This window comes from Pelmatolapia mariae, linkage group LG14 (genome assembly GCF_036321145.2).
Source record: "Pelmatolapia mariae isolate MD_Pm_ZW linkage group LG14, Pm_UMD_F_2, whole genome shotgun sequence".
In the NCBI taxonomy this organism is placed as follows: domain Eukaryota; kingdom Metazoa; phylum Chordata; class Actinopteri; order Cichliformes; family Cichlidae; genus Pelmatolapia; species Pelmatolapia mariae.
In genome coordinates, this window is record NC_086239.1 from 12,740,322 (window position 1) to 12,758,480 (window position 18,159).

The 18,159-nt window shown below is 42.6% G+C and overlaps 2 protein-coding genes across 2 annotated transcripts; both read right to left on the reverse strand.

Annotated features, from left to right (window-relative positions):
* Positions 1 to 1,865: 1,865 nt before the first annotated feature.
* On the reverse strand, positions 1,866 to 10,323 carry grk7b (G protein-coupled receptor kinase 7b). The gene is made up of 4 exons (XM_063493379.1): positions 9,559 to 10,323; positions 8,628 to 9,065; positions 5,840 to 6,111; positions 1,866 to 4,238 (listed from the first exon to the last, which is right to left on the reverse strand). Exons 1-4 carry the CDS (start codon positions 10,156 to 10,158, stop codon positions 3,911 to 3,913), a joined length of 1,638 nt encoding a protein of 545 aa, XP_063349449.1. The 5' UTR covers positions 10,159 to 10,323; the 3' UTR covers positions 1,866 to 3,910.
* A 3,391-nt stretch (positions 10,324 to 13,714) lies between these two features.
* On the reverse strand, positions 13,715 to 14,909 carry rnf7 (ring finger protein 7). The gene is made up of 3 exons (XM_063493527.1): positions 14,687 to 14,909; positions 14,538 to 14,585; positions 13,715 to 14,166 (listed from the first exon to the last, which is right to left on the reverse strand). The coding sequence occupies exons 1-3, from the start codon at positions 14,850 to 14,852 to the stop codon at positions 14,048 to 14,050; spliced, it is 333 nt and encodes a 110-aa protein (XP_063349597.1). The 5' UTR covers positions 14,853 to 14,909; the 3' UTR covers positions 13,715 to 14,047.
* Positions 14,910 to 18,159: the final 3,250 nt, after the last annotated feature.

The following is an 18,159-nucleotide window of genomic DNA, read 5'->3' on the forward strand; positions in this document are numbered from 1 at the left end:
CTTTTTTTTTTGTTTGTTGTTGGAGAAAAACGTCAGAACATGAGATTAAATCACATAAACAGATGATTCTTGCAGTAAAGGGACCAAACATGGTGCAGAGATAGGATGAAGGCTAAGACTGTTTATAAATGTGTGTGTGTGTGTGTGTGTGTGTGCCTTGTCCATGACGTTGTCCACCCCCTGGCACTGGAAGGGGTCTGAGGTCTGGGCACCATGGAAACTACCCACTGGGCCTCAGTGGGGAAGAACATCATGCACACACACGCTCTGTTTCTGTTGGACCGCCAAGCACGAATTCACTTATTTGTGGAAATGTTAAGAATTCAAGCAATGAAGCTTAGAAAATTGAACGTGAACCAAAAGAGCAAAACACTTTCTGGGCTGTAGCAGTGAGGCTGACACTGGCAGCTCAGCGGGATGAGGATCTCGGTCCTGATCTGGTGCTCGATTCTCGGTTCAAATTTTTCTATATTTTTGTTACGCTGAATGGCGTGAAATTTGCCTAGGAGGGAGAAAAAGAAAAGATTTCAACCATTTAAAAACAGACTTTAATCCTAAAAATATAAACCTCACACCAGCTTTGAGTACGAGACAGCGTGCAACAGCTCTCTTCCTCCTTCATTCTCTCCCTCATGGCTGGCTCTCGCTTTCCTTCAGCAGACAATGGCCTCTCTGTCTCTGCTATTTAACCATTTTCTCACCTATCCCAAACACTCACACGCACACACACATAGAAGTGCATATATAGACATCGCTCGGTGTAATTTTCATGTTTACGCCTTTTGAAGAACACGCACACATACGCACGCAGAGCCAAAAAAGGGGAAAAAGCAGCGATATCAGTGGTGTGATACCATCCCGAGGATGCCAGGGCAGAACTGAAGTGTGGCACATGCCTTTGATGTGAATCCAGAGCATGGGCATGTAACAAACGCAGATACCAAATTACACCCTGTCCTGCTTTGATCTCTAAAACCCCACGCCTGCTTCTACAGAGGTAATAAGATTGTGTGTGTGTGTATGTGTGTGTGGATCAGAGAGAGAGTGTGTGAAAGTCTTCTGTGGGATCTGTGCACATCTTCTTCTGCACAATCGGTGCTACAGATGTATAAAGGTGCGTGCACCAGTGTGTATTTGCATGCCTGAGTGCAAATGTTTTATAGTACATGTTGTGTGTGCGCGTGTGTGTTGCAGAGTTGTTTGTGCTGTTTGTGAATTGGAGGGCAGCATTACAGCGCTGGGCCGTGGGGAACTAAACCCTGGCAGCAGCTTGTACGCGCCTGGTAAAAACATGTTCCTGGCGACCTTCTGCCGAGTTTGCCTTGTCGTCACGTCGTCCACAGTGGACTCCCCACTCTGCCTTCACAGCCACGATGATCAGGTTGCGTCTTGGATTTCCATCTTGAAGCACCCTCTAATCTCGTGACAGTGGAGCGTGAAGGGGGGCCACTTCTCCGCCCTGTAAGGTCGCCTCTCCCCTGCCCGCGCAGGAATTAGTGCAACACATGTTTATGTGTCCCTCATTACCTAAACGTGCTGAGGGGTTTGTTTTTTGTTTTGGAGGGTTACGCTGACAGTGACAGATGAAGCAATCCGAATCAAATATTGAAGCAACATGATGTAACTGAAGACACAAGCGCCTCTCTGTTTTTCAGATCGACACCGGGCAGCTTGGATAAATGATGACAGATGAGATCTGCAACCGTGAGATGAGCAACAAGAGGATAATCACAATGACTGCGTAGCTTTCGACCTGTAACTTCACATGTCATCGCTCTGGTGACTCACTTGTTTGCAGAAATCATCAGCGGCAGGAGGATAGGGAAATAACTTTATTTCACTCAAGCTTTTTGGAAATTTGCTTTTATTTTCTTTCATCACAGCTTGTTAAAAAAAAAAGGTTTGCCAGCATCAGTAGCAAAAAAGATGATCCATAAAATCCTTGCAAACCAAAATACGTTGTTGAAAGTATAAGAGCATATCATCTAAACTGCAAGAAAAGCACATTTCTGTGTTCAGAAATGCATTATAAAACATGACTGGCATTATTTGGCACTAATGTACGGTGGCCCTGAGAGGTCAAATGCACTGCAACTTAAGAAAACAGCAGCAGATAGAAAAACACAACAGAAATATTTTGGGGGACAGAATAATGTGACAGATGAGCTGTGATGCATGTCAGTTTTAGTCACATGATTCATGTAATACTGTAGAAACAGATTTGGTATTAGCTATTTACTGTTAGCTTGTCACATCCGCGTCTGGTCCGTCACCTTACTGTCTCCCCAAAAACTGTTCCGTTGTGCTTTGTGAAACTTTTTGTTTTGTTTTTGTTTAGTTATTGTGATGTTTTTTCTATTTGCTGGTGTGTGATACTGCAGTAGTAGTATGTACTGATCCAATACTAAGTATATACCAATACCAAGTACCAATACTTTTAACCTATAAAGCCAGCTTCTGTAGGGGAGCAACGTGCCATTATTAATGAGAACAATCATCATCATTTTGGAAATTCTGAGCACATTTTAATGACCACTAAATCACTGTGATTTTCACCTTCCACAATAATTATTTTACACAACAAAACACAACTTTTAGCTTTTTATGTATTTTAAATCTGAATGTTTTTGGAGACTGTCTTGTGCCTGTCTTTAAAGCAGTTTGGGTCAACTTCTGTTGGTTATTACATTCACAGACATTTTTGGAATTTATTTTTTCATTTTCAAAAACTAAAGTATCGATGCTATAGCGCCAGTATCGGTCCCATACCAATACCAGCGTTGGTATCTAGAATATCGATATCTGGATCGATCTGCCCACCACTTTTCTTAAGTTGCAGTTGTTTAAAAGTTTATAAGTAAAAATAAGTCAAAAATAAGACACCTGGGCGATCCTGGTAGCCTAAAGGCCAAACCTACCCCCCTGAAATCTGCTGTTTTCCAAGCAGAAGAGTCTGCAACGATTGATTAGCAGCAACAGTCCATGGATTTACTGCAACCTGAGTCTTCAGTCATGAATCAGGAGAAACTATGAATCCTTAAAGGCAACTTGTGTGTGAAAGGTTTTCTCAAGCAGCCTACTTTTGTTGTTGTTGTTGTTGCTGTGCAGTGAGCACAGCAACAAGGGGTCTGTGCATAAACAAAGGGTGATTTGAGGGGGCTGTAAAGGGGTTTGGCGTTGGCTCGATGGTGCCAGAAAATCTATGTTAACATGTTCTCAAGTGGAAAAAACTTTGTTCATGTACGACAATTTGTCTCCCTCGGTCCCTCGTTAAAATTAGTGAACGAGTCATCCAGTGCTTGTAAATACCAGAGCAGCGCAGGATAATGGGGATGATGATGATGAGTGCCGCGGGAGGTTGAGTGAGCTCCGTGAGCGTCTGGCGGCACTCAGTGGTGCGCTGAGAGACTTCATCAGCGCGACCCTGAGCAGGAGCTCATCAGAGGGGGAAAGAAGAAGGGCTCTTCAGAGGGCCCGTGTGAAACGTGGGCCACTATTATAAAGGTGGCGCATTAGTGTGATGACACGCAGCCATTATGGAGCTTGTTTACAAACACACGTAAACAGTTGCCTGCCAAAAATTGCCGAGTGATGTAATGGAAACTATGAAGGCGCTGGGATCTGCTGTCTCACCGGGAACAGAGGGCAAAGTATAAAGCCGCAGCTGCAGTACAATGTCAGCATGTTTTCCATCTGGGCATTAATACTGAAAGTTTATTTTACTGCAGCTACTAATGTCCTATTATGTTTGGCTGTGGCTGCATAATGAAATTATTTATGTGGGGAAATGTACTGAGGTTAAGGAAAAAGGGCACGCGTAAAAAGGTTTCCGAGGCACATAATTGAAAGCACTTCGATTTAAGGACATCTGTGCATTTTCAAGTGTCCAAAATTCCTCCTGTGTGTGTGCTTACAAAAGGACGCACAGCCTGGTTTTCCACGCAGTCTCGCGGTCGCGTTGGATGACCGTGGCGCTGTTCAGCTCGTCAAACACGCCGCTGTCAATCATCTCCTTCTGCCACTGCATGGACACTGCGCCCGTGCTGAACTCCCTGAAGAACTTCTCATCCTTGGTGTCAAACTTAACGTCCTTGATGTCAGAGCTGTCCTTGAACTCGTCCGCATCTTTGGCGTAGACCACGTCGGGCTTTGGCACCCAGGGGGCCTCCAGCAGGCCCGCCTCCAGTCGGTGGAAGTTGATGCTGTTGAAGAACTCGTGGCTTCGTGGGTCATCGCCTCTAAAGATGATGGATTAAGAGGAAGTGTTACTTTGAGGCATTCAGAGAAATGCCTTGTCTATTAACACAACACAAGTCAGAAATATGTCACGAGAAGTTATTGCCACGCATTCAGAATCATCTGCCTCGCTTCCCCTTCTGTTTATTTTTTATTTTTACACCCTTATTCTACACCGCTCCATCCAGCTTCAACCTTTCTGCACTTATCTTGACTCAGAGGTTATAATGAAGGTGACACATTACTGAGGAGTTTAAATTATTGAAATTATTGAACACATGTAACGCCAGTGACCTAAAGTTTCACTGTCAATACAATAAACACATGTTCTTCTTGCATTTATGTAATTACAGAGTCGCTATGAAGCTATACCTATGTTTGTGCAAATGAAGCGAATTAAAAATAGCCTTCTTTGCTAACGAATAAAACTCAGAGCAGCCGGATGGCTTTAAAAATAGTAAAAGTAGAAAAATAAATGGGTCCAGCTGCAGATCAGCCAGCTGTGTTGGCAGGAAAAGCAAACTAATCTGTCCGTGGTCTGTTGTTAACTTTTCTCATTGGCTCCTTGGGAAACTCAGGACTGACCATGTATGTTTATACTTCCAATATATAAATATAAACATATGAAATTTGTTTCATAGGCTACAAATTTTTATAATTGGTGAATGTAAAGAATCACACAAAGTACATTTTTGTCACATGGAGCTGCTGGAGAGGACCAAAAGCAGAGCTGATGGTCACAAAGTTCGTCTGAAAGGCTTCAAAGACACACCCTCCCTTTGTTATGATGCTTGGAGAGAACTTAAGACGACAAGTTAAAAATATAAAAATAAACTGAAGTATTCCTCGGCGAGGTTTGAAAGTCACAAAATAAAAATCAAAGTACATTCAAGTCGGTGCCTTCGTTTTCTCTCAGGTAATAATTTACTTTTTGAACAAATTTAGCGCCCCCTTGTGTTGGTGTGGTTGTAGTGCTTCATCAGTGTTCATGTTGATGCTTTTTTCCTATCATTTGTGGTCGAAATCGAGCAGCGTCTACTCAGGATTGTCTTAAGTGCTTGTTATGAAGGCCCTTTTGGTTCGTGGAGATGTTTCACCTCTCATTCAAGAAGCTTCCTTGGTTCTATAAACTGACTGGATTTGGGGTTGGATAAGCGGGTGCAGGAAAATCCACAAGCATGGGTTAAATATGTCGGACAGTTTTTAGAACTGAGGAAGCCTGTTTGATGAGCGGGAACAAAGCAAAAAGCAATCCAGCTGCCTTCGTTTCAAGCGCTTAAGATTAACATGAGCTGAGAACCTACACTGAGATGTTTCTCCTCGGGACTGTGCGTTACAAACATGGGAATGAATTTTGCTTCTATTTCACAGGAAAAAAAGGAAGAAAAAAACTATTTTGTTTGGCTGAACTTGAGAATGCTGAAAAATTTAGTTCTGTTTTTCTGTTTATTAAAGACTTCCTGGTCCCATTTCTTGTAAAAATCACACCAAGAGCCAAGGCATGTTTTCATAAGTAAAAAAAAAGGAAGTGACACTTTTTCTGCTGCCGGGCGATTTCGCTCCATTACATCTAAACCATTCAAACTTTCAGTGTTTTTCTTACTGGCACCCAAAGCGACGCGCCACCCTCTTCTTGAGGAAGCGGCTGATAATATCTTTGGTGGGAGCATCGAAGGATTTGTGTTCAAACTTGCACTCGTCCTCCAGGGTGCGGCGAGTCACCTCATCGTTCTGCACCTTCTCCCTGAAGTCTCTGAAAGGCAAGCGGGCGGCCACCATCTCATAAATGCTGCATCCCAGGGACCACCAGTCCACAGAGTAGCGGTAGTACTCCTGCTTCAGAACCTCAGGGGCCATGTAGCCAGTCGTACCAGCCTGACCACACACAGAGGGGAGAGGGTACAAGAAGAGAATTTAGTTTTTCATTGTTTACAGTTTTTTGGGTTGGGTTTTTTTGTGGCATTAAACTAAATTAAGCTCCAAAGAATTGTCAGTCATTTGCTGAGGTGTGTGAATGTAGCATGGGGTGGGAGAAATGGGGGGAAATGGATAATCATGGTAGGAAATTAACAAAAGGCGACAAAACATTGCTGCTTCCTTGGCAATTTAAGATGATGCTCAGTAGGCACCTAAAGGCCCAAAGTGTGCAAGCTCCTTGATACATTGCAGGATGGATCCAGGCTTCATGTCCTTCATGTCCATGTCCCTGTCATAGCAGAAATCCACAATCATCAGACCAGGAAATGTTTTTCTCGTCTGATGCAAATTGTAGCCCCAGTTTCCTGGTCTCAGCTGACAGGAGGGGCACTCTGACATCATCAAGGTATTTTCACCCAGAGAACTGAGAACAGGATGTTTTCTCTTTTTCAGACCATGCTCTGCAAACCCTGCAGATGTTTGTGTGGGGAAAATCCCAGCAGATCCAACAGGCTTTGAAACACTCAGACCAGCCTGTTTGGCACCAACAACCACACCACATTCAAATTTATTTAGATCACCTTTCTTGCTCATTCTGGTGCTCAGTTTGAACTTCACTAGGTCACCTTGACTCTCTCTCTCTGTGTCTAAATGCATTAAGTTTGTGCCGTGTGATCGGCTAATGAGATATTTGCATTACTGACGGTCTCGTCAGGTGAGTGTTACAATTTTGTCAAAGGCTTCTGTGGGTCTGACTTCCTTTGCATACAGAGGAGTTGCCCCCTGCTGGCTATTGAACAGAATGCAGGTTTAGGGCACTTAAGTATTTATTACTTTGCTCAACAGCTGGTTATGTGGAGCTGACAGACAGCAGCCTCTGATTGCCAGAAATACTAAAGACTGAGATTCAAAAGGCACAATTGTAAAAAAGACCTTTTTCTGAAACCATTATAAAGCAGAGAATGAACGTTTTTGAGACCCAACATGATAATCTACTCCAACAAATCATTTATAGTTTGAATAATTATTTCAGTTATCTGAAACAAGAAAGAAACAAGAAAGATATACAGCTTCTGTTTAATTGAATATAAGAAAAAACAATAAAACATCAAGACAAAAATGAAGATGCTAGAATGCACCAAAACAAGATAAAGAGAAAATGATGATCCTTTAAAGCGGGGGTGTCAAATGTAAGGCCCAAGGGCCAGAATCGGCCTGGTAAAGACTACAATCTGGCCCACTGGATGGCTTTGGAAAATTTGAAGGGTATACATTTGCGATCTTTACTGCAGAAATGTAATTAAATAATTGATAAATAATTAAATGACAGCTGTTTTTTCAATATCTGCTCTATCGATTTTAGTTTTTTTTACACTCAGTCCATAGTAAATAAAGAAAGAAAAGGACATTTTTTTTTTGTAAATTAACTAAAGCTTTGAATTTTATAATTACAAGATTGTCTGAGAAATTAAACAACCAGAAAGTTTTCTGTAATTTTACAAATTTCTTACAAATTTAGACCCAAAGAGAGATTTTTTTTTCATTTCCTACAGCAGCGTTTCTTTTTCAGGTAGAAAAACCAAGACTGTGATTGAAGTTGAACTTCTTTACTTATACTGAAACTAAACAAATAAACGTGTAGTTAAACTCTCTGGTCAGCAGATCGAATGCTTCTGATCAGACGACCCCACTCACACGAGACCGGGTGTTCTCTTTGGTTGCTCCCAAACCGTGGAACAGCGTTCCCCTCACAGTCAAATCTGCTCCCTGCACTCATTCCTTTAAAACTAAACCTAAAACCTATTTTTACACACTGGCATTTGAGTCCTCCTGTACCTGCACCTGCCAACATGTATTTCTTACTTATTACTTTCCTTTTCTTTTCATTTTACATTTTGTACAACACAAGTTGTACACCTCAGATCAAAGTGGGCTGTATGTGACCATGCCTGCTTTAAAAGCCACTTGTGAGACTCATCCAGTGAGTGGAGGCCTGCTGTGAATCCTCTGACTGTGTTCCTGGACAGACACCTGTAAGCCATATCTGGCAAAGCAAAGATTAGCCAGTGAATGCTAACAGGCTCTGCAGTCTACCTTACATTTCTCAGGCTGCGCAGCGTCCAACTGTGGATGAGGTCAGGCACCTTTTAATAAGATTCATTTGGGTTACACAGGGCTGTACACTTATTCGTTGTTGGCCTGAGCAGGACTGGGAGTCACTATATCTATTCCTGGTAAGCTCCTTGGAATGGCAGGTGAACACACTGTGAGAGAATTCAGTGTTAATGTCAGTGAGGATTTCCTTGAGTGAAGCAGAAAAACAAGACAAAGCATTGGGTGGCCATGCAGGACAATAAAACAAGAGATTCTTTGGTATGGAGAGTAGAATTTCTTACTCTTGCACAAACCACAGAGAGCCCCTCATCCTGCACATATCTGACACTGAAAGTCAAGGCTAATCTAGAGACACTCACCTTCTGGCAGATCATTTTGCCCTTTGACAGCTCCACAGCCAATCCGAGGTCTGACAGGCGACACTGTCCTTTACCATCCAGCAGCACATTTTCAGGCTTCATATCACGGTACACGATGCCCATGTTGTGCAAGTGCAGGAGGCCACTGGTTATCTGGGCTGTGTAATAAACCACACGCTCCATCCGTATGCCTCTCTTCCCTAAGTCGTATATGTGGAACCTGAGGTCTCCTCCAGTCATCAGGTCCATTACCAGGCACAGGTGGTGTCTGCTGTTGTAAGCGTAAGCCAGGTTTACGATAAAAAGGCTGTTGACCTTTTCCAGGATCTGCTTCTCCACGAGAGCCATTCTCTCACCGCCTTTCTTCTTCAAACGCCTCTTATCCAGCTTCTTGCAGGCGTACATCTGGCCCGTGTGCTTCACCTGCACCGCGCACACCTGACGGACACACCAATATTGCTTTCAAATTTATGACAAATCAATATGAAACATGTTTGTGCTACATTCTGCTGTAAAGGACAAACTAGCCATGTTGCTATCACAACAGCCTAAAGGTGCTTTATGTTGTAAGATAAAGACAATATCATAGAGAAAACCAACAATCAGATGATTCCCTATGAGCAAGCACTTGGAGACAGTGGGAAGGAAAAACTCCCTTTTAACAGGAAGAAACCTCCAGAACAAGCCTCAGGGAGCGGCGGCCACCATTTAGGATTGAGGTGAGGAAGACAAGACAAAGGATACAATATAATACACAATAATAAATTGTACGACATAACATTATTCTGTAGCAGGTGATTTAGGGGAATTATTTAAGTTAGTAGCTTGCCTCGCTAATGTGAGTCACACAGTCGTGCTATTGGGCTGTAGCAGGAAAATCCGTTGACTGTCCAAACACTTTTATTCTGATGTTAATGTTTTTAGCACTCACCTCACCAAAGCCACCTTTTCCCAGAGTCCTGAACTCATAAAAGTATTTGTCAGTGATCTTCTGCCTCTCGTACTCCTTCCACTGCAGAAACCTGTAGAAGAACTGGCTTTTCAGGTACTCCGAGAAAGGTCTTCCCTTCAGGAACTCTCTAGTGGCTTCTCTCAGCTGGTCCAAAATCACCTCATCAAAGTTACTGTCTGATAAGTCCTTGCATGTTTCAGCATCCTCTTCGGTGAAGCAGGACAGGAATCCCGTAGACTGAGGCTGGCAGAACTTGGCGAGGATCCTCTGTTTGGCTTTTTCTCTGTTTTCATCTTCGGCAAAGCTCCACTTGCTCAGCTCATCCAGAAACTCAGCAGCAGCCGCGTACTGGTCGTTAGAGGTCAGGAGAAACTGCTGGAACAGCTTGCTCCCGATAGGCTGTTGCTCGCAGAGTGACTCGTACCTCTCTCCCTCTGCTGCCTGGAGAGCAAAGGTCTTCTTCAGCTTGGGCAGCGTCAGGGAGAGTCTCCGTTTTCTCAGCTCGTTGCGATTGATCTGCTGGGCCTTCAGGTAGGTGGTGTTGGCCACCAAGTTGTCCAATCCTAGCAGGTCACCCATGCTGGATGTATCCTGTGGCACACCAGTGGGCAGCGGATGAACTTAAAACACTGACATTAACCCATCTGCAAGTTCTACGCTCAACTGAGCACCTGCATCCTGAGCATCCCTCACTTCTTGGGCCACGCATGTTTGAGTCCTTAAAAGCACCACCGTCCTTAGGGATTTGTTGGTGGCTAAGGGTTTATTCGTAGGTGGCACACGGGGAAAGCAACTTATGTGGTTTGAACTTAAGAGGCTTTATCCTGGTCTATTCTTAGGAGTTACAAAGTGACTGTGTGCAGTAATTGGGCTGCCAGTATGACACGATGAGGTGGCTGATAAGGACCCTAACAAGTTATTGTAGGGTTGATGAACTCTTCATGAGAGTATAATGCCACTGACAAGGCTATATGTGCATGCAATTTGGTATGCATACTTGGTTTATTATAACTTTATTATAGTCTTCACTAAATGAGTCATAATTGGCTCAGTAGCAGCTCAGGAATTGATTTTTCCCAACAGCTTACAAAGCATCTGAAGACTTAAATGCCACCTTGACTCACTTTAATATCTTTGCTTGTTTTAAAACAACCAACATGTGTACTAATTCTGAATATAATTTTTTTTAAAACCTCAGATTATAAATGACTGGATTTTCTGTTTCCTCTTTTACATTATGGACAGAATAGCATGAAAAACTGGATGAATACAGTTTATAATTTATACCAAATTCTGACCCTACCATCTGAATGTTGTAGCAGAAATTGAGACTCATCTGAACAGGGGACTTTTTTTTTTCCCAACATTTTGTCATCACCCAGTTTGAACTGGAGCCTCAGCTTCCTGTTCTTAGCTGACAGAAGGTGGTGGTCTTCTGCCGCTGTAGCCCATCTGCTTTAAGGTTCAGCACCTGCATTCAGAGATGCTCTTCTGCATACTCTGCAGTCTGACCAAACTCCTCTGACATCAAGAAATCTTCCCAGAATATTAGCATTTTGTGAAATACTTAGATTACCTTGTTTGCCACCAATAATCATGAGACATTCAAAATCACTTCACCTTTCTTCCTCATTCTGATGCTGTTTGAATTTCTGTAGATCACAGACTACACCTACGTACCTAGATATGATGATGATGATAACAAGCATCTAAACCAGGGGTGTCAAACGTACGGCCCGCGGGCCGAATCAGGCCCGCAAACGGGTTTAATCCGGCCCATGAGATGATTTTGTAAAGTATAAAAATGAGCTGCAATTTTTCAATAAAGAAACTGCTGTTCCAATTGTGTCCATTGGATGGCACAATAGCAATTGTGAGCTACTTTGTTTTGCCCGCGAAATTTAAACCTGATGTGCTTTGGCACCCTCATTGTCCCAATATGTCTCTGTCAAAAAAGAGAAAAGTGGATGCAGAGTGTTCCAAGAAAAATGATCATCCTCCTATTTATTCACGGAAGTGAATGGGAAAGCTGTATGTTTGGTGTGTTCCCAACATGTTGCAGTGCTGAAAGAATATAACCTCCTTCGCCACTATGTGAGTCTTCATGCCGACAAATATGACAACTTTCAAGGACAGTGGAGAAGAGAGAAGGTGAATGAACTGTTGGCGGGTCTGAAGAAACAGCAGTCTGTGTTTACTCACAGCCGAGACATCAGTGACGCTGCAGTGAAAGCTAGCTACCTCATTGCTAACGAAATTGCACTAGCTTCAAAACCATTTAGTGAGGGTGAATTTGTAAAATCATGTATGATAAAGGCATCGGAGATTGTGTGCCCTGAAAAGCGCCAGGCCTTTGCAAATATCAGCCTGACAAGAAACACAGTTGCCGACAGGATTTATGATCTTTCAGCGGATTTGGACAGCCAGTTGAAGCAAAAAGTAAAGTTATTTATTGCGTTTTCAGTTGCAATTGATGAAGGCACGGACATTACAGATGTTGCACAACTGGCAATTTTCATCCGCGGAGTTGATGACACATTGACCGTCACCGAGGAGTTCGTGGAGTTGGTACCGATGAGATACAACGACCGCAGCTGATATTTACACCGCACTCGTTGGCGCGCTGGACAGGGTCGGAGTGGACTGGTCCCGCGCTGTCAGCCTGGCTACAGATGGTGCGCCCTCAATGATCGGGAAGAAAGCAGGCGTTGTAAAAAAGTTCAGAGATAAAGTGCAATCTGCAAATGGAGGACGTGATTTTTGGACTTTTCACTGTATTTTGCACCAGGAGGCTTTGTGTTGTAAGTCACTGAAAATGGATAACGTCATGAAGGTGGTCATCCAAACTGTTAAATTCATCCAGTTTGACAGTCTTCTCAGAGAGAAAGACCACATCTATGGCCTGCCATACCACACTGAGGTAAGATGGTTGAGCCGAGGTGCTGTGCTGAGGTGTTTTTTTGATTTACGAGATGAAATTGAACAATTTATGGAAGAAAAGGGCAAACCAATGTTAGAATTTCATTCTGCAGAATGGATGCAGGACCTTGCATTTATGGTGGCTGTTACAGAGCACCTGAATAACCTGAACAAACAGCTGCAAGGACGCAACAAAGTTGTCACGCAGTATTATGACAGCATACGTTCTTTCAAGTTGAAGCTGTTATTGTGGAGACACAGCTGGCTGGTGGTCATGCAGCTCACTTCCCCTGTCTGAAAAATGTGTGCACGATCCAAAGTGTGGCAGATATGAAGCAGTTTAAAGACAAAATAACAGGACTGTTACTAGAGTTTGAGCAACGATTTCAGATTTTTGGTGAACTGGAGAAAGACTTCAAAGTTTTTTGCTCGCCGTTCACCGTGAATCCCTTTGATCTGCCCGTCAGGTTCCAACTTGAAATAATAGACTTGCAGTGTGACTCGGATTTGAAGGGCAAATTTGCCGCAGCTGGCTTGAAAACATTCTATCAGAATCTCTTGCCAGGTTACCCCAACTTGACAGCCCTTGCTGCAAAACTGTTGTGCATGTTAGGAATCACATATCTTTGTGAGCAAGTTTTCTCTGTAATGAGCATAAATAAAACAAAACTGCGCTCAAGGCTCACGCACAAGCACTTGAATCACATCCTGAAGTTGGCTGCCGCTCAGGATGTGAAGCCTGATATTGATGAGCTGGTGAAAGCTAAAAGATGCCAGGTATCAGGAGTCAAACTATGCAACCCCACTGAAAGTGCTGCATGAGACACTGATGTAGTTCTGTGATATACTTCTGTGAATCACTGAGGCACTGTGTTTGTGTGTTCTTTGTCCTCAGAATTTTCAAATAACTTGAGATGTTTTATGATTAATAGCTATGTTGTGCCTGTACTATTTTGAACATACTGTCCACAGGCTCTACCTTTATTTTTACGTTGATCGTATTAAAACAAAGAAAACAATCTGAAGTTGTTGTTTTTAAGTTATATATACAATGATTTTACCAGTCCGGCCCACTTGAGAATAGACTTTTCTCCATGTGGCCCCTGAACTAAAATGAGTTTGACACCCCTGATCTAAACCTAATAAAGTGTTCAGTGAGTCATATCATATAGAGTTTATTCAAACTTCTTACTGAAAAACCCACATATTACAGATCTTCAGTCTTTATTTATTTATTTTTTTAAAAAGAAGAGAAAAGGGTCACATATTCAAGGTGTGCCAAACACCACCACAGACACCAATGTAAAGCTAACAAGTGACCAAACAATTCAACATATTTCATCCATCTTCTTCAGGACTCCATGAGTAACCAGTCTGTGCAGCTTTCATTTTGTCCTTCCTCTGGTACCGGGACTACTGAAAACATGCAATCAATAAGCAGGAGGACAACTGCGGTGTCAGCGGCTCCGCACAAGGCTCTGCAGTGATCACTGCCAAGTCTGTCACCGCTTTGGGGTGCACGCAGGTGTAATCCACCTGGATGTGCAGCTTATTTGCCGATTCTCTGAACCACCCAGTCCTGCTGGCAGAGGGGGCAGCGGTTGTTCTGCTTCACCCACAGGGACATGCAGCAGTTATGGAAGGAGTGGTTGCATTCTCCCCACACAACTGAAACACAAAGGCAGAGCATGAGTGGCACATATTGAGAAACCATTTACAATAAGCTAAAAACAAAACACGACAGTCCTATTCATTAAAGGCATTTACCATGCAAAATAGCACCCCCAAGGATTAGATTAGGTGCCCTTTGATACCTTATAAATATATCAAAATGCTAATAAATGGTCATATAAAATCTCTGCTTTATATTTTAAAAGAAAGTAAAAGGTTATTATCTTGTATTTTGCCTGGCTCAGCGAGTTTGACTAACAGCTCCAACTAGCTACTGTTAGCTTCTTCCTTTTTTTTTTTTTTTTTGTGGATTAACCTGCCGAGTGTCTTTGCTGCTAATAAATATGTCAGTGCTGGCAGGCTCTTACCAACACAGTCCTCCTGTTTATTTTCCGCCTGGCATCGTAGACACGCATCTGAAAATGAAGAACAATGTTAGAGTACCTCCACACGCCGGGCCGTTCGGGTTTTAAAGGTACAAGTAGCCAAGTTAGCTCCGTTAGCTCCTCGGACTCACCCATTACTTGTACTCGGCAAATGGCACAAGTGTCACACTCAACGTCCCAGCTCCACATAGCTACAGCATTCCACTTCTTCAGGGAAAACATCTTGTCCCCACCCGACTTGGAGCCCGACGAAGTATTGTGAGAGAGGACTAAACCCGGCTCGTCGCCGTCATCCATCTCTGCCGCACTGTAAATACACGCAGCTTAGCTAGGCTAAACAAAATGGATGAAACAGCTGGGTGATGCTAGCGCCAATGCTAGCAGGTTTAGCATGTGTCTTGTCTCCATAGAGACAGAAGAGGGCACTGTTTACCAGGAATTATCCACGTTCCAAAGGAACCGCACACCGACTAGTCTCTGCTTCAGTTTCTCATTTTGCAGGAAAAAGTTTAATCTTTGAAATACTGAATGTCCTCAATACTTTATGGTAACATAACATAAATAAATCTTAAGAAGTATATTTAAAATACTGTGTAAAAGTCTTGAGGCTCTCCCATTTTTTATATTTCTCTAAGAAAATACTTTTGAAAAAACAGCATATAAGACAAAAACACAATTAGTACAGTTCTAGCGAGTTTAAAAGTCAACCTTTATTTCTCAACACAGTCTGAACTCTCTTAGGCAAACTTTCTTTTAATTTCTTTAAGCAGTCTTCAGGAATAGTTCTGCAGGCTTCTTGAAGGACATTCAAATCTCTTCTTTGGATGTTGGCTGCCTTTGTGTGGTGTTCTCGGTTAAAATGATCCCACATTGGGGGGCATCCATGACTGATGGTCTTACAATGAGTGAGTCCAATATGTTTTTTGTCAATTAGATGTTTTCCATGTGGTACTGAATGGTGGATCAAAACATGATGGTACTTTTCTGAGTTCATAATTACACCTATTTTGGTGAGATTACCAACACTACTGGCTGAAATGCAACCCCAAACCATGACAGAGCCTCTTAAACAGTTGTAAACACTCACTGTTATACCTCTCTCCTGACCTCCCTGTTTCACTTCCTTAACAATGGCTTCCTGACAGCCACACTTCCACTGTGACCATTCCTGATTAGGCTTCAGTGAACAATTGGATCAGCTGAAGGGCCAGTTGTCAGGTCTTGGTTGAATTTCATTGTTTATACATTTAACTAAAGACATGTGTTTAAAAATGTTCAGGTACCAGGATTGGACTAAAAATAAATGAAAAAGCAGCCAGTGTCCCATGAAATGTTGACAGACCCACAGAAAGCCTGGAAAACTATTGCTCAAGACCATTTTGAAAAATATAAACAACCAAGAGTAAAGACTTTTGCACATCATTGAACATAAATCATCTTGTTAGTAATATTTTACAAATGTATTGCCTTGACACTGTTTGGCAAATGTTTACTAAAAAACAGAAAATTGCTTAAATAAACTCTTAATGTACTCTTTCTCTCAAAAAATGTGTTTATATGTATTTGTTGGAGCTTACATAGATAGAGATTTAATAAATAATGGAGTCAAAGAGTTCTGCCAGCAATTCCAAAACACTGAATCATCCTGAGTTTCAGTCAACTCAGACTGGCATAAAAGGGAAAAGGGAAATAAGGGATAAGCAAAAAGCTGTTTGATATTTTGCTAAACTGTGTTTGTGATTGTTTTTTTTGTTTTTTTATAGATCTCTGCAATAACCAAGAAGAAACTATAAAAATCTGTAGCCTACATATTCAGGGAACTTTGAACCTTCCATTTAGACCCATATACTGATCAGTAAAGTGTATACTTAGGTCACAGAGCAACAATTTCAAGGATCATTTTGTGCAGCAAGGTGTGCAGAAACTGTCAGTTTTTCACCAAGAGATTAAATACACACCGATCAGGTCATTATGACCACTGTCATGAATTACACTAATCATCTCTTCAACACGGCCCCTGCCAGTGGTTGGGATAGATCAGTGAGTAAACACTTTGTCTTCAAAGTTGATGTGTTGGAAGAAGGAAAAATGGGCGAGTGTAAGGATTTGAGCGAGTTTGACAAGGGAAGGGCCAAATTGTGGGAGCCAGATGACTGCGTGAGAGCATCCCCAAAACTGCAGCTCTTGTGGGGTGTTCCCGGTCTGCAGTGCTAAGTATCTATCAAAAGTGGTCCAAGGAAAGGACAGTGGTGAACCAGCGACAGGGTCGTCCGAACCAACAGATAACTTACTGCTAAACTGCAGAAAAAGTTAATGCTGGTTTTGATGGAACACAGTCAGAATACACATTTTGTTGTGTAGTGGGCTGTGTAGCTGCAGACCGGTCAGGATGCCCATACTGACTCCTTTCTACTGCCGAAAGCATGAACAATGAGCCTGTGAGAATCAGAACTGGACCAAGGAGGAGTGGAAGAAGGTGGTCTGGTCTGATGAATCACGTTTTCTTTTACTTTACGTGGATGGCTGGTGCGTGTGTTGCTCACCTGGAGATCACCTGGCACCAGGATGCGCTATGGGAAGAAAGCAAGAGCCACTGTGATGCTTCAAGCACAGTTTTGCTAGGAAACCTCAGGACCTGCCATCCATCTGGATGATAACTTGACACATACCATCAACATTGTTGCAGACTGCGTACACTGATTCATGGAAACGGTACTCCCTGATAGCTGTGGCCTCTAGAAGCACAACAATGAGTTTGAGGTGTTGACTTGGCCTCCAAATCCCCCAGTTCCTCAATCCAATCGAGGAACTGTGGGATGTGCTGGAAAAACAAGTCTGATCCGTGGAGGCCCCACCTCATGACTTACAGAACTTAAAGGATCTGTTGTTAACATCTTGGTGCCAGATACCACAGCACGCCTTCAGTGGAGTCCATGCCTCAATGGCTCAGTGCTGTTTTGGCAGCAAAATGGGGGCTGCCACAATATTAGGCAGGCACTTATAATGCTATAAATGATTGGTGTATATAACTCTGTCAGAAAGATTTTTCTGTGTTCTGAATGCATGTTTTACAGCTGCAAACACCTTTCACAAGCCTCCAACAACTAAATGCAGATAACGTTTACCAAACAAAGATGGACTATGTTTAACATATGACTATACAACCTCTAATACACCAGTGCAAACACGCAAATGAAGAGAAGCAGTGAAATCATATAGTTCCTTTCCCATCCTCTTCTCAACTCAAAATTTAAAAGCAAGCAGACAAATGCTCCTGAATGATTAAATGTTTAAAGAATTTGAGGGGAAGCTGGAGCTTTGTCTGATGTCAACACTAAAAGGTCTTTAAATCACTTAAGATACTGCTTTTACCTCCTTATGTCACCTCATGTGACATCTCCATAAAATACTTTTGTTTCCTATATCCAGCTAACTGCTGGGATTTGTTTGACAACTGCTGATCAAACTCAGGTCGGTGGGGGACTGGAGCCTATCCCAGCTGTTACTAGGTGAGAGGCGGGGTACATCCTGGACAACTCAGCAGTCTATTATGAGCTAACAAGGAGAGGCAATCAGTCATGCTCACACTACAAGTATGACCAAC